Source organism: Triticum dicoccoides, chromosome 7A (genome assembly GCF_002162155.2).
Source record: "Triticum dicoccoides isolate Atlit2015 ecotype Zavitan chromosome 7A, WEW_v2.0, whole genome shotgun sequence".
In the NCBI taxonomy this organism is placed as follows: Eukaryota; Viridiplantae; Streptophyta; class Magnoliopsida; order Poales; family Poaceae; genus Triticum; species Triticum dicoccoides.
The window spans coordinates 349,757,661-349,771,114 of record NC_041392.1 but is presented as its reverse complement, the minus strand read 5'-3'; the positions used below and the strand labels follow the sequence as shown (position 1 = coordinate 349,771,114).

Sequence of the window (13,454 nt, the reverse complement as noted above, 5' to 3'; positions counted from 1 at the left end):
AGGAACATGTCCAATCACTTGGTACAAAGGGGAGAGATAATTTCGAAACTCATGCATAGAAGCAAACTGATAGCTTGTATAAGACCAATAAAAGCTATGTACATGTCATTCTATGGTTTGAGATGCCATTTATTACTATGTACTAGAGTAACATGAGCCATTCAAGACAAATAAAGTGTATTATGTTTTATCGTGTCATCTATCAGTTGTTGTGGAAGTCCTAGGATGACATCTGATCTGTTCAGGAATGGAACAATTGTTAATGTTGGATTGTTCACTTAATGCTCGCAGTGCTGCTAATATGATGCCTTATGGTTTAATTAGTGGTATTCAGTTTCATTATTAGTGAGAGTGAAATTACCATATAATCATAGTGATGCCTTAAGTTTCCTTGTTCATATCTGCTAACAGGTTGGCTCAAAAGTGGCTGCAGTCTCCCGCAAGACAAATACAACAACTCATGAAATTTTGGGCGTGCTGACAGAAGGGAAAACTCAGATAGTATGTTTCTATCAAGTATCTGCTTTTGCTAGTAGGGTGTTGATCTACACTTTTCAATATTTGACTTTAGCATGGCTTCTTCAGGATCTTCTCTTTGGCAAATAATTGCAATTTGAAAATGATGTGTATTATGTATGATGTCATGGAATTCTTGTACTCCCTCCGATCCATATTACTTGTCGCTCAAACGGATTAGATCTAGCACTAAAATACATCTAGATACATCTGTTTGAGCGACGAGTAATATGGATCAGAGGTACTATTTTATTTTAGCAAGTTATTTACTGCATTTAGAAATCTGGTTTCACCTGTGGTGCAAGTACATATTTTGGCTCATCCAATCTATTTTATTCTATGGAAATTAAGAAATTTATGTGTAATGTAAAGCATTAGTTGTTTTCCCATTATGATATATTAATATCAACTAATTATGACCTGCTGCCGAAAATGCCTGTCTGAACCATGTTAAAAAAAATCTTGAAGTTTGAGTTGTTTCCAGCTGATAAAATTCTCTGCAGTGCTTTTTTGATACCCCAGGTCTCATGTTAGGGCACCATGGGTTTCCTCATAGGGATGTCACCGTTCGTGTGGAGAGTGCCTGGAGCTCAGTTAACCTCTATGATTTACTAATAGTAATGTTTGATGTCAATAGGCATCTGAAAATGTAAAGTCTCACCATCTTTTCCTCTCAGGTTGACCAGCCATTTTCAGTTACAGTTTATCTCAAGGTCATGATAAGCACATTGCTTAACCATTTGTAGATTTGTGCAGGCCTGATTCCCGAGTAATAAAGTTAATCAAACGATTGGGTGCCGAGGTAAACCCAAACCAGAAACGTATATTATGCATGAATAAGGTTGACCTAGTGGATGACAAAAAAGACTTGCTGAAGGTTGCAAAGCAATTTGAAGATCTTCCTGGATTTGAGCGGTACCCCTTGGTCTGCACTATGATTTACGTTGCGTTCCTTTTTTCATATGCCTGATTAAAATTGCCTGGAATGTTTCTTAGGTACTTCATGGTTTCTGGACTAAAAGGCAAAGGAGTGAAGGACCTTGTACAATACTTGATGGACCAGGTATTGATTTATTCCCAACATTCAGTTTACCCTGCTAAATTGTCAAATAGCTGTATTTTCTTTACTTGTAAACATGTTTGTAGTGAAAAATAAGAAGATTCTGAATTTCAAGGAAGTTGGATGCTGAATTTTGTGTGTATATTAATCGTTAGATGGGTACTGTTTTGTAGATTGAAATGTCCATCTTTGTGTTATGTTTATCATCCTATGAAGGCAGCTGCTTGAGTTAGGATGAATAACTTGGCTATAATTCTTTGTAGAATTTTATAGCAGATATAAAATTTAAGACTGCTTGCATTTCTTGTTCCACCCAATCCATCAAATTGACCAATATCAGTTGCTTAATGAAATGATCTACTTTATTTGTATGTTTTGATTCTTTGTGAAGTTTCTGAAAAAAAACACTTGTTTTTCTTTGTTGCTATAAACTGAATCCAGGATCTTGTGAAACACTATGTTTGGTTGCTAAGTAATACAATTAATGATTGTTTGTGCTCTCCTTTTAGGTACTTGCCAATAGAAAAAATGAAACATGTGATGAAATCAATTTTATCACGATCAATACCCAAATATATCCCCTCTATGTAGACAGTGAGAAACTTAACCTCTTCTATGTTAGGCAGTGAGAAGACCTTGGGACGAGGAACCGGCGACAATGACTGAAGAAGTAATGAAAACCATATCATTGGAGGTTGTGCGAGAGAAGATGCTGGATCATATTCACCAAGTAATTCTTATAAATTATTCTGCTGTGAAACTTGGCGCTCCTTTAATATGTGCGCATTATTTGCTAAATATGACTTTATACAGGAAATCCCATATGTAATTGAGCATCGGCTGATGGATTGGAAGGAGCTAAAAGACGGTTCTCTTAGGGTGGAACAACACTTCATTGCACCAAAGCAAAGCCAACGGCAGATCCTTGTTGGAAAAAATGGCTCTAAGATCGGGTAATATTCTTGTATTCAAACGTGCTTCCATGTATCAATATGACAAGCTATTTCTTTGGTGAACTGCCTTCCCTTTTCGTGTCTCCAGTTAGATGTATTGCGAGAATTATGCCTATTCAGTTCACGCCTCCAATCAAATGTATTATGACAACTAATCGTATGCATGCTTGATCCTAATGTGTTGATTTGGGATAAATATTTCAGGAGAATCGGGATTGAAGCCAATGAAGAATTGCGGTCCATATTCAAGAGAGATGTCCATCTGATGCTCCAAGTTAGAGTTGCTAAGAAGAGGAGTTCTTGAATAGATCAGCAGATCATGAGTAAGTCTCCACATTTCATTTTCTGCTAGCCCTGTTTTGTAAGTCTGTTAGCAGATTTTTAGAAATGGTAGAAAGATTCAAAAAGTGTGCAGTTAATATTCTCTCAATACTTTGCTACCGAAGTAAATAGTTTTGCAAAAACATCGTATATTTAGTTACAGAGGTACAGTAGTAATTTTCTTGGTCTCCAGAATCGTGATGTTTTGATTCTTCATCCAATTGTCTGAAGTAATATATGTTACCTTGTGCAGTTGTAGCGGCTGTATAGATAGCTGCTGGTATGAGGTCTGCTCTGCGGTGCCGGTTCAGAGATATTCGATTATGTGAGCCTGTGCTTGTGTTGGTCGTGTTCAATGATACTGTGAGGGCTTCTCCACTTGAATCAAGGACCTGTATGCCTTAGCATTCAAATATGAGTAGCGATTTCCAGTTACAAGTTTGCTCGACAATATTGAGCAGGATGTAAGCACATATAAGGACCAGTTGCAAAGAGGCGGGGTTATTGTGATTCTGTTTCAAATAAGTTGTACCTTGTGTAAAAGACAAGCTTGTAAGGCTTGTCTTTTCTTTGTTAAAACAGTTTTGCTAAGTCTCAGTCGACTGAGATTTCGTTATGCCTCAGTCGATGCTATTTTCCTTTGATATTTTATTTGGAGATTCATACAAAAAAATTATTTTTAGTTTTTCCTTTTGTTCTTACATAGTATACCACTTGACTGAGACCTAGCCACACCTTTGTTAAAATCTATATCTATATCTATACCTAACATTAAAGAACAGAGTCTTTCATATTTCTTCATAAGTCATTTGTTTATATCTGTTAATTTTGTGTAAACCTCAAATATTGATGTCTGAGATTTAGAAATAGACATGTAATCTGTTTCTACAAAAGAAATCCAGAAACTCATGCTAAGGAAATAAAACCCACGTCGTCTCTAAATTAGATCGATGCCTCCAGATTGGTGTTCGTTTCCATATATACCATGTACTGCAAGAAATCCAACCAGCGTGGACGACTGGTGTCGTGATCGTTCAATTGCTGTTGGCGCTCTTCTTGACAAGGCCTCCCAAATCATGGGCTCCGACAGCAGAGACTGTCGGGATGACTGCTTTCCCGCCTTACCACCGCCCGTCGGCAGCGGCCCAACCTTTGTTGTCTCATCGGTCTTACCTTGCCTCACCTGGAGTCACCCTCCCCGGGGTGTCCTTTGCCGCGGCAGCGCGCATCATGGGCGTAGTCAAGGAAATAAGTAGGCCCTTTGTCATCGCCGTCAACCCAGAGATGGTCCTAGAAAGAGGAGGCGGCCGTCGAGATCTACGAGCAGGACAACCAGACATTGCTGGGAGGCGAGGGTGAGGTGACTGGCAGTGGATCATGGCGAAGTCGACGGCAAGGAGCAGGAGAGGGAGAGCACCGTGGCGGGGAGGTGGAGGACGGAGAGGAAGAAGAAGGGAGATGAGGGATGAAGGAGGAGCAAGACAGTAAGGACGACATCACGAGCCTCACGCTCAAATCACTTGGGCACATCGCATAGCTGATGTCTGACCTTGCCACTGAGGTCGGCATTGACATATGCTATGTGCGCATTGCCTTCCGCGGCAAGGCGGACGGCGCCGGCACCATGCCTATGGAGATAAAGCAGAGGGAGAAGGAGATATAGGGGCAGATGACCTAGAGCGGCGGCAACGGCGCTCGGCAGCCTCATGTGTATCGCCATCTATGCAGGACGCAAGCAAGCAAGCTCCGCTGGATCACCTGATGCGTACAAGTATACTAGCAAGGAAGCACACATGTACGGATGCAGGAATGCATCAATTGATGTTGACTGCCTATAGTTTGACCGCCCACGAATTTGATTCCCTAATCTACTTAGTGTTTCATGCTTGTGTAATGGTGTACTAAATTATACTAATGACGCATGACAGAGGGTGTTCTTTGTCAGGTGATTTGATCAGGTATATTACCTGATGGAGCTTATTATTTTATTTCGTAATTCTGTCTGTGTTCTCCTATTTAAGATATTTTCTTTTCAGAGACTTTCTCCTTCAGATTTAGTTTTGATAGCTAATTATATTTCTGTGAAGATATTTGTGTGGATCTTTTAGTTGATATGATCAGTGGTGAAACTGTTTGAAGTTCAAAATCGTTTGAATATTTCAATCATAGGGTTGCATATAGACAACTAGATGTTAGCATTTTGTTGGTGCATAGGCTGGGTGTAATTGGTATCTTGATGATATTAATATATTTCCTATTACTCTTTAGTAATTCATTTTTTCAGGGGATGACACATGCACCAGGCGCAGATGAGATGATGGTGATGTCTGCCATTATTACAAGTAATTATGACCATGTGTAGCGAGAGGTCGTTACTGCCCAAGAGGAGTGACGACACGAATGGGTCTTGGACTAGAGGGCAAGAGTGTGGGATGGTGCATGCACAAAGTTGGTGGAGTGAGGGGCTTGCGAAAACAACGTGTCAACAGTATTATGACCAAGATCAGCGCCTTGAGGACCATCCGCGATGATAGCAGAGAGTGACAATATGAATGGGTCACTTGTAGCATGCAAGGATTTGCTTTTCCCGTTGCAACGCACGGGCATATTTCCTAATATATATAATCCCTCGTAGTATAAGGCGTGCCTCTACTCTTATAAAAAGACTCAGTTGGTAGATTTTTAGCTGTCCGTAACAACACTCCCCTGACGGTGCGCCTAGGATTTAGACTACTCCTGGACTCCACTGAAGTTCGCTTAGGTTTCCTTCTCCGTCTGCTTCCCGGGACCCAGTAACCTCTCGGGCTGATCAAGGGAGTAGCTAGCCTACTTTCACGGCCTTGGAGACCTGCAGTGTGGGTGGGTTGTGGAGTTTGCCGATCTAGGTTTGTGGAGCAGATGGCAAGCGAAGCGTTGGGTTTGAGCGTTTAGAGCAGAGCAGGATCTCTCGAGGCAGAAGGGGTGCTAAGGCTCCAAATAGATGATCTCCTGAAACGCATGGAGCTTATAGCATCTCTAGCAGATCCCGCAAACCAGGTCATCCGCTAAAATAACGTGTGTTTGCGGGATCCATCATGTATCTCCGACCAGAATATTTTTGGGGATCCCGCATCCGCGAGCCCATTTCCTCCATATGTGTGGGAATCCACCCGATTTTGCCGGATTCCCTTTCGGTTGGCACGAAGCACTTCTGTCGGCTTCTGTTTCCCACCTCCCACCCTGATGCCGCCGCCCATCCATCCTCCGACCTCACCGTCCGGCCTCGCGGCGCCGGAATTCAGCCGATGGAGCCACCGCCGCCCTCCCGGGTTCTCCATACCATGCTCCGCCACCGCCGTCGGTTCGTCCGCCCGGGCCTCACACAACTCCAACTCCTCCCGCCGCCGCTCCAATTCCTCCCGCCGCCACCGCCACCACCCTCAAGAGGAAGCGGCAAGGGAGCCATCTCGTTCAAAGCAGCGCAGGTGGCGCGACACCACCGAGCGTCGCCCCCGCTCTGGTTCCAAAACCTTATGGAGATCGTGCTCTGGAGGAAGATGGAGCTTAAAAATCTTATGACCGGTAGTGGTGTTGGGTTTGGAGGGGGATTTTCTTTCGGCAATGGTGGTGGTGGCCTCGACATGGGTGGCGAAGGTGGCTTTGGCATGGTTGGTGGTGGTGGCTTTGACATGGGTGTTGTTGGTGGTGATGGTGGCTTCGGCATGGGTGGTGGTGCTTCGGCAAGCCAAGTGAATGGTGGTGATGGTGGTCGTGCTCAATCTCCGGTCCAACTGAATGGTGGTGATGGTGGTGCTCACTCTCCGGTTCAAATTATGAAGATGGTGGTGCTCACTCATCGGTTCAAGTTCATGCAGATGGTGGTGCGAGCTCTCCGGTCAATGTGAATGATGGCAATGGAGCTGCTAGGGGCTTATGGAGGAGCTTGGTTAGGATGAGTGGCACAAAATTTTAGGCAAATGTTAGTCAAGATATCGATAAAGTTGATAAGGTTCACAAAATTGCAAGTAAAGCAAATAGATCAAACCCAAGTATATCACTAGGAACACACACACACATGGAATATAGATGGGATCCGCACAACCAAGGAGTGAACTCAAAATGTGTAACCACAGAGAATGCTCTTGTTGTACAGATGCTAGAGAGACGCTAGCTCAATTGCTCAAATGGGCAAGATACGCTTTGTGCACCAACCTATGAGAGAAATGTGTGATAACCCACAAGTATAGGTGGTCGTTTGTAGCCTTCTTTGATAAATAAGAGTGTCGAACCCAATGAGGAGCTAAAGGCAGAACAAATATTCCCTCAAGTTCTATCGACCACCGATAAAACTCTACGCACACTTGACGTTTGCTTTATCGGAAACAAGTATGAAACTATTTTGTAGATGTGATGCTAGAACTACTTTGCAAGAATAAAACTAGAAGTACTTTGCAAGATAATAAAAGTTAGGTGTTTAGTAAAAGGGATTGTGTCAACAAGAAAGTTATTTGTCCCTAGGCAATCGATAACAAGCACCGGTAATAATTCTTGCAACTTTATATGAGGGAGATGCATGAGCTAACGTACTTTCTCTACTTGGATCATATGCACTTATGATTGGAACTCTAGCAAGCATCCACAACTACTAAAGATCATTAAGTTCGTGAAACCCAACCATAGCATTAAGTATCATGTCCTCTTTACTCCCATACGACATATCCCACCTACTTGGGTTTAAGTTTCTGTCACTCTCGCAACCCACCGTAAGCGAACCATGAACATATTGCAACACCCTACAGCGAGGGCCCCTCACGTTTGCGCGAGAACGGAGGGCACCGTAGGACAACACCATAAATAAAATATACACTCATACCAACCAAGATCACGATTAACCCACAAGACAAAACAGATCTACTCAAAGATCATAGGATAACCATAGATCATTGGGAAATAATATATGGAGTTGAGCACCATGTTTAAGTAGAGATTACAGTGGGGAGAAGGGGTGTTACACTGCTGCATAGAGGGGGAGAGAGTTGGTGTTGGCGGTAGCAAGATTGTTGATGTAGATCGCCATCCCGATCGTTGCCCTGGTGGCACTCCGGCGCCACCGAAAGCGAGGGGGGGGGGATAGCCCCCTATTTATTCTTCATCCTTGCCCCCCCCTAGATGGGGAGGAGAGTTCCCCCTCTGGTCCTTGATCTCCATGGCGGCGGAGGGGCGGGAGCCCCTCCGAGATTGGATCTCCCTCTCCGTTCTCTTCTGTTTCGCGCTCCCCAGATCTGGCCGAAAACCGTTTCTTATATTCCCGGAGATCCGTAACTCCGATTGCGCTGAGATTTTAACACGATTTTTTGGATATAAGCTTCCTTGCGCTCTAAGTAGAGCTCCAACCGACGTATGAGGTGGGCACAACCCACCACCACACTCCTGGCTCTAGGGTCGGATCCTGGTGGGTTGTGCCCACCACGGGACTCCGTTTGCGGTGATTCCAACTCCCCAAAATCACATATATTCTAAAATAATTCTTCGTAAATTTTTATGGTATTTGGACTTTGTTTGATATGGATTTTTTGCGATACAAAAAACATGCAAAAAATAGGAACTGGCACTGGGCACTGGATCAATAGGTTAGTCCAATAAATCATATAAAAAGTTGTCAAAAGTATGTAAAACTTGTATAATATTGGCATGAAACAATCAAAAATTATAGATACGACGGAGACATATCAGCATCCCCAAGCTCAATTCCTGCTCGTCCTCGAGCAGGTAAATGATAAAAAAGATAATTTTTGATGTGGAATGCTACCTAGCATAAACTTGATCATATATGTAATCATGGCATGAATATTAAGACATAAGTGATTCAAAGCAATAATCTATAATTTGACATAAAGACATCAATACTCAGGCATCCCAATAAACAATCATGTCTTTCAAAATATCAACGCTAAAGAAAGCTATCCTTGTCATGCTCTGTCTTCTTAACACAAAGTATTTATCATGCACAACCCCGATGACAAGCCGAGCAATTGGTTCATACTTTTTAACACGCTTCACCTTTTTCAACCCTCATGCAATACATGAGTGCAAGCCATGGATATAGCACTACGGGTGAAATAGAGTATGATGATAGGGGTAAATATAAAGAAGATAAAAAAGTAAGAAAGTCTCACATCGACGTGGCTAACCAACGGGCTATGGATATGCCCATCAATCGATATCAATGTGAGGAGTAGGGATTGCCATGCAATGAATGCACTAAGAGCTATAAGTGTATGAAAGCTCAATATGAAAACTAAGTGGGTGTGCATCTAATCCTATAATGAAAAATTCCCACTAGTATATGAAAGTGACAACATAGGAGACTATCTATATGAAAAACATGGTGCTACTTTAAAGCACAAGTGTGGTAAAGGATACTAACAATGCCCCTTCTCTCTTTGTTTATTTTTTCTTTTTTCTTTCTTTCTTCCTTTCTTTCTTTCTTTCTTTTTTCTCTCTCATTGTCCGGAGTCTCATCCCGACTTGTGGGGGAATCATAATCTTCATCATCCTTTCCTCACTGGGGCACTGCTCTAAAAATGAATAATGATGATCATCACACTTCTATTTACTTATAACTCAAAAGTATGACTCACTATATGAAAAATGAATAAAAGTATGACTCTCTATATGAAAAATGAATAAAAATTACAACTCGATACCTATGACAAAGTATGACTCTATATGAATGCCTCTGACATGTACCAGGATGTGCAATGATCTAGCGTAACATGTATGAAAATTGATGAACAATGGCTGAGCCACAACTACTATGTCAGCTATATGGTCATGCAAAGTAATATGATAATGAATGCTCAAGTCATCAAACGGAAGCGGTGGAAGTTGCATGGCAATATATCTCGGAATGGCCATGGAAAAGCCATAATAGGTAGGTATGGTGGCTGTTTGGAGGAAGATATAATAAGGCTTATGTGTGATAGAGCGTATCATATCACGGGGTTTGGATGCACCTGCCACGTCTCGATGTGAGAAAGGGCAATGCACGGTATTGTAGAGGCTAGCAAATTGCGAAAAGGTAAGAGTGCGTATAATCCATGGACTCACATTAGTCATAAAGAACTCATACTTATTGCAAAAGTTTATTAGCCCTCGAAGCAAAGTACTACTACGCATGCCCCTAGGGGGATAGATTGGTAGGAAAAGACCATCGCTCGTCCCCGACCGCCACTCATAAGGAGGACAATCAATAATAAATCATGCTCCAACATCATAGCATAACGAGAGACTATACGTGCATGCTTCGGGAATCACAAACCTTAACACCAATATTCTTACTAACCACAACCGTTTACTAATACCTCCCCCATATTATCATCTCTATATTGCAAAACTATTGCAAGGAATCAAACATATCATATTCAATGATCCATAAGTTTTATGTAGGATTTTATGACTAACCATGCAAATGACCAATTCCTTTTGACTCTCTAAATAGATATAAGTGAAGCATGAGAGTTTAATTCTTTCTACAAAAGATCATGCTCTAATAAATATAAGTGAAGCAAAAGAGCATTTTCCAAATAACGGTTTTCTATGTGAAGAGAAACAGGCAATCCAAACTTCAAATGATATAAGTGAAGCACATGAAGCATTCTATAAAGCCACACTCAAAAGATATAAGTGAAGTGCAATGAGCTTTTGATGCGGAGCATCCCATGTTCATCCCCATGTACACTCCGACTACTCTCCAAGCCCCAAGAGAACATAAGACGAGACCTCAAGTATACGCCATTGGACACAAGATGAACTCGCTCCTCTCTGAATCGTCACTTTCCACATGTGAGACATGGCTACTACCTCAAACATGTGTGCTATGCATAACCAGGAACCAAGAGGAAGCCCATGGACAAGAAGGCGAGGACACCAAGCGCGAGGAACAAGAAGAAGAGCTGCGGAAGAAGCTCCAGCCACCAGACGACCGGTCGGGATCGGACGTCCGGCGCCTGAAGACCCACCGGACGACCGGCCCAGACTGGATGACCGACGATCCCGCACCCGAGCCAAATGAGCGGACGTCCGATGCCAACGGACGACCGTCGACTAGACGACCGGCCACCTCTGGAAATCCGGCACTCCAGCGTCCGAGCCAGATCGAGCGGACGTCCGACGTCTACCGGACGTTCTGTCGCCCGTGAGCCATTGGACGACCGGTCCTCAGCGGACGTCTGGTACCTGTCTGCGCACAGTGTTTGGGCCCGAGGCCCATGTACCCCTTCACTTCGCCCCCTTTTGCACTAAGACTATAAATAGACCTCCTTCTCCTCCTAGTTAGGGTTAGCATTGGTTTAGCTCATTTCAGAGATAGAGCATTGCTCATCCACATCGGATCTACTCCATGAGAGAGTCCACGACCCCTCTTCGGAGAATATCCCTTTGGATTCAAGACCTCCTTGCAGAGAAGAACATCAAGAGCTCCTCACGGAGAAGACCAGTTACCTCTTGTATCGTCCGTTGTTGACTTTGGATCTTGTATCTCCCTTTGTGTTTATGGATCTAGCGCATGTGTGATCATACTTGTTGGTTTGAGTGTTCTCTTGTGTTCCCCTTGTGATTTTCCCCTCATTTCCCTCCTCATGTTCTTCATGTCCATCGCGGGATCCGATCCTTTCGTGAAAGATCGGCTGATTAGGGTCCCTACCCTACAACATCTTGGTATCATGAGCCACGTTGATCATGATTTCGAAGCCTCCCCTCTTCTTTTTCTAGCTTGATTTTGTTGTGTTCTTCCCCAATTTCGAAAATCCCCACCAAAAATAGCCCCATTTTTTTGTGATTTGTTGGTTTGAGGAAGTTTTGTTGGATTTGATCCATAGATTTGCTTGGTTTCAAGTGGATCTAGCATCTCCCCAAGTTTCCCCATCTTTCACCCACGAAATCTCATCATTTTTGACCCTAAAATCCCCAAATTCTGCCCAAAATTGTGTCCCGAAACTCGCATCTCGCGTTGACCCAGACCCACCGGACGACCGTGACTTTACCGGATGTCCAGAGACCCAGGAAGCACCGGACGTCCGACCTTACCGGACGACCGGAACCTCTAACCCGAGCTGAATTAGCGGATTTCCGACCCGACCGGACGTCCCGCGACCGGACGACCGTCCATTACCGGACGTCCACTACCTGTAGATATCAACTTCGACTGATTTTTGTTTCAGCCATAACTAATTCATCCAAACTCCGATTTTGACGTTCTTTAGCTCGTTTTGAAGCTCTTGACATCCCCCTTCCCAAAATAATACCACCAACATGTTTTGACTCCATCAAATTTTATGAATTTTGGCATCTTTGCCTAGGGCTTCCACGACATCATCCGCTACACCACCACCGACTTTCGCAATCTAACCAATTTTGTTCCTCATCGCATTAGTGGTTGCTTTAGGAGTGATTTGAGTCTCGTAAGGTGTCTAGGCTACTTAGGGACGATTGCTTCTTCATCAACCACCACCACCTCTACCGCATAGGCTTACCCACCATACACTTCCACCCCGACTTAACCCAATTTTGTTTGTGTTGTGAGTTGTGTCTCCTATGTTTCGACTACTTAGGGACCGTGCTTCCAACTCCGACACCGTGTATAGTCCACCACCTTACACTCCATTTGCACATTGCGTCTCAAAACCCATCATTGCATTTCTGCAATCCCATTGAGCTTCCGCAACCACCACCGCATTCCCGCTACCACCATTTGACATTTGAGATTTTGAGTTCACGGTTTTTTCGTTTCCTAAGGTGTTTCAGCTACTTAGGGATGAGTCTCCATCATCTTGGTATCTACATCAAGAACACCGCCACTCATCATCACTAAGGATGGTAACCTCCATATCATCTTGGTATCGTGGTATCCCTCCATTGTATATTCCCTTGCCATTGCATTGATAACCCCTAGCCCATTTTGCGTCACTTGCCTATCGAGACTAGCCATTTGAGTATTGCCGGCAATGTTACTTGTGCACATTAGTGATCTACACCATACATTGCATACATACCATATCATATTGGTATCATACCGTCCCTTGTGTCACAAGATTGTTCCCGTATATACCCAATTGCTATCTTGGTTTGTGCATTTCGCATTTTGGCCATATACAAAAAAAGAATAAGCTTTTAAGAAAAGAAAAAGAGTGAACAAAGAGCTTGTAAGCAAGTGCCATAGCATCACACCACATTGCACATAAGATTGTCATATCCGACCATCTTGGATCATACCACCGGAACATCATACACATAGCATACTTGGGATAGAAAGTTCATACATTTTGCATATCATAGGTTGTGCACAAGTGTCGTATCCACCTATAGAGCAATCGTGCTAGCGTCTCTCTTGAGTTGTGCAACATGAGCGTTTTCCGTGGATTCCACATTTTGAGTTCATTCCTTGGTTGCACGACCCCATTTATCTATCTGTGTGTGCGTTTCCGTGTGCCATTCATTGCTATCAGTCTACTTGTTACACTTGCGAATTTTTGAATCTTTTTCAACATTATTGACTCTTGCTAACATTTTGCATCAAATTTTTGTGCCACTATCCTTACCGAGCTCCACCATAAGCCTTATTTGTG

The 13,454-nt window shown here is 43.1% G+C and overlaps 1 protein-coding gene across 1 annotated transcript in view; it reads left to right on the top strand.

Annotated features, from left to right (window-relative positions):
- The window catches only part of LOC119330519 (GTP-binding protein ERG-like), a 5,444-nt gene extending 1,971 nt beyond the window's left edge, over nucleotides 1–3,473 (top strand). Inside the window, exons 2-9 of the mRNA XM_037603632.1 lie at nucleotides 412–501; nucleotides 1,020–1,165; nucleotides 1,273–1,431; nucleotides 1,513–1,579; nucleotides 2,199–2,306; nucleotides 2,390–2,529; nucleotides 2,734–2,852; nucleotides 3,104–3,473. Of these exons, the coding sequence (XP_037459529.1) occupies nucleotides 412–501; nucleotides 1,020–1,165; nucleotides 1,273–1,431; nucleotides 1,513–1,579; nucleotides 2,199–2,306; nucleotides 2,390–2,529; nucleotides 2,734–2,833 (810 nt within the window). The 3' untranslated portion in view covers nucleotides 2,834–2,852; nucleotides 3,104–3,473. The remainder of the gene's footprint in view (nucleotides 1–411; nucleotides 502–1,019; nucleotides 1,166–1,272; nucleotides 1,432–1,512; nucleotides 1,580–2,198; nucleotides 2,307–2,389; nucleotides 2,530–2,733; nucleotides 2,853–3,103) is intronic.
- The last annotated feature ends 9,981 nt before the right edge of the window (nucleotides 3,474–13,454 follow it).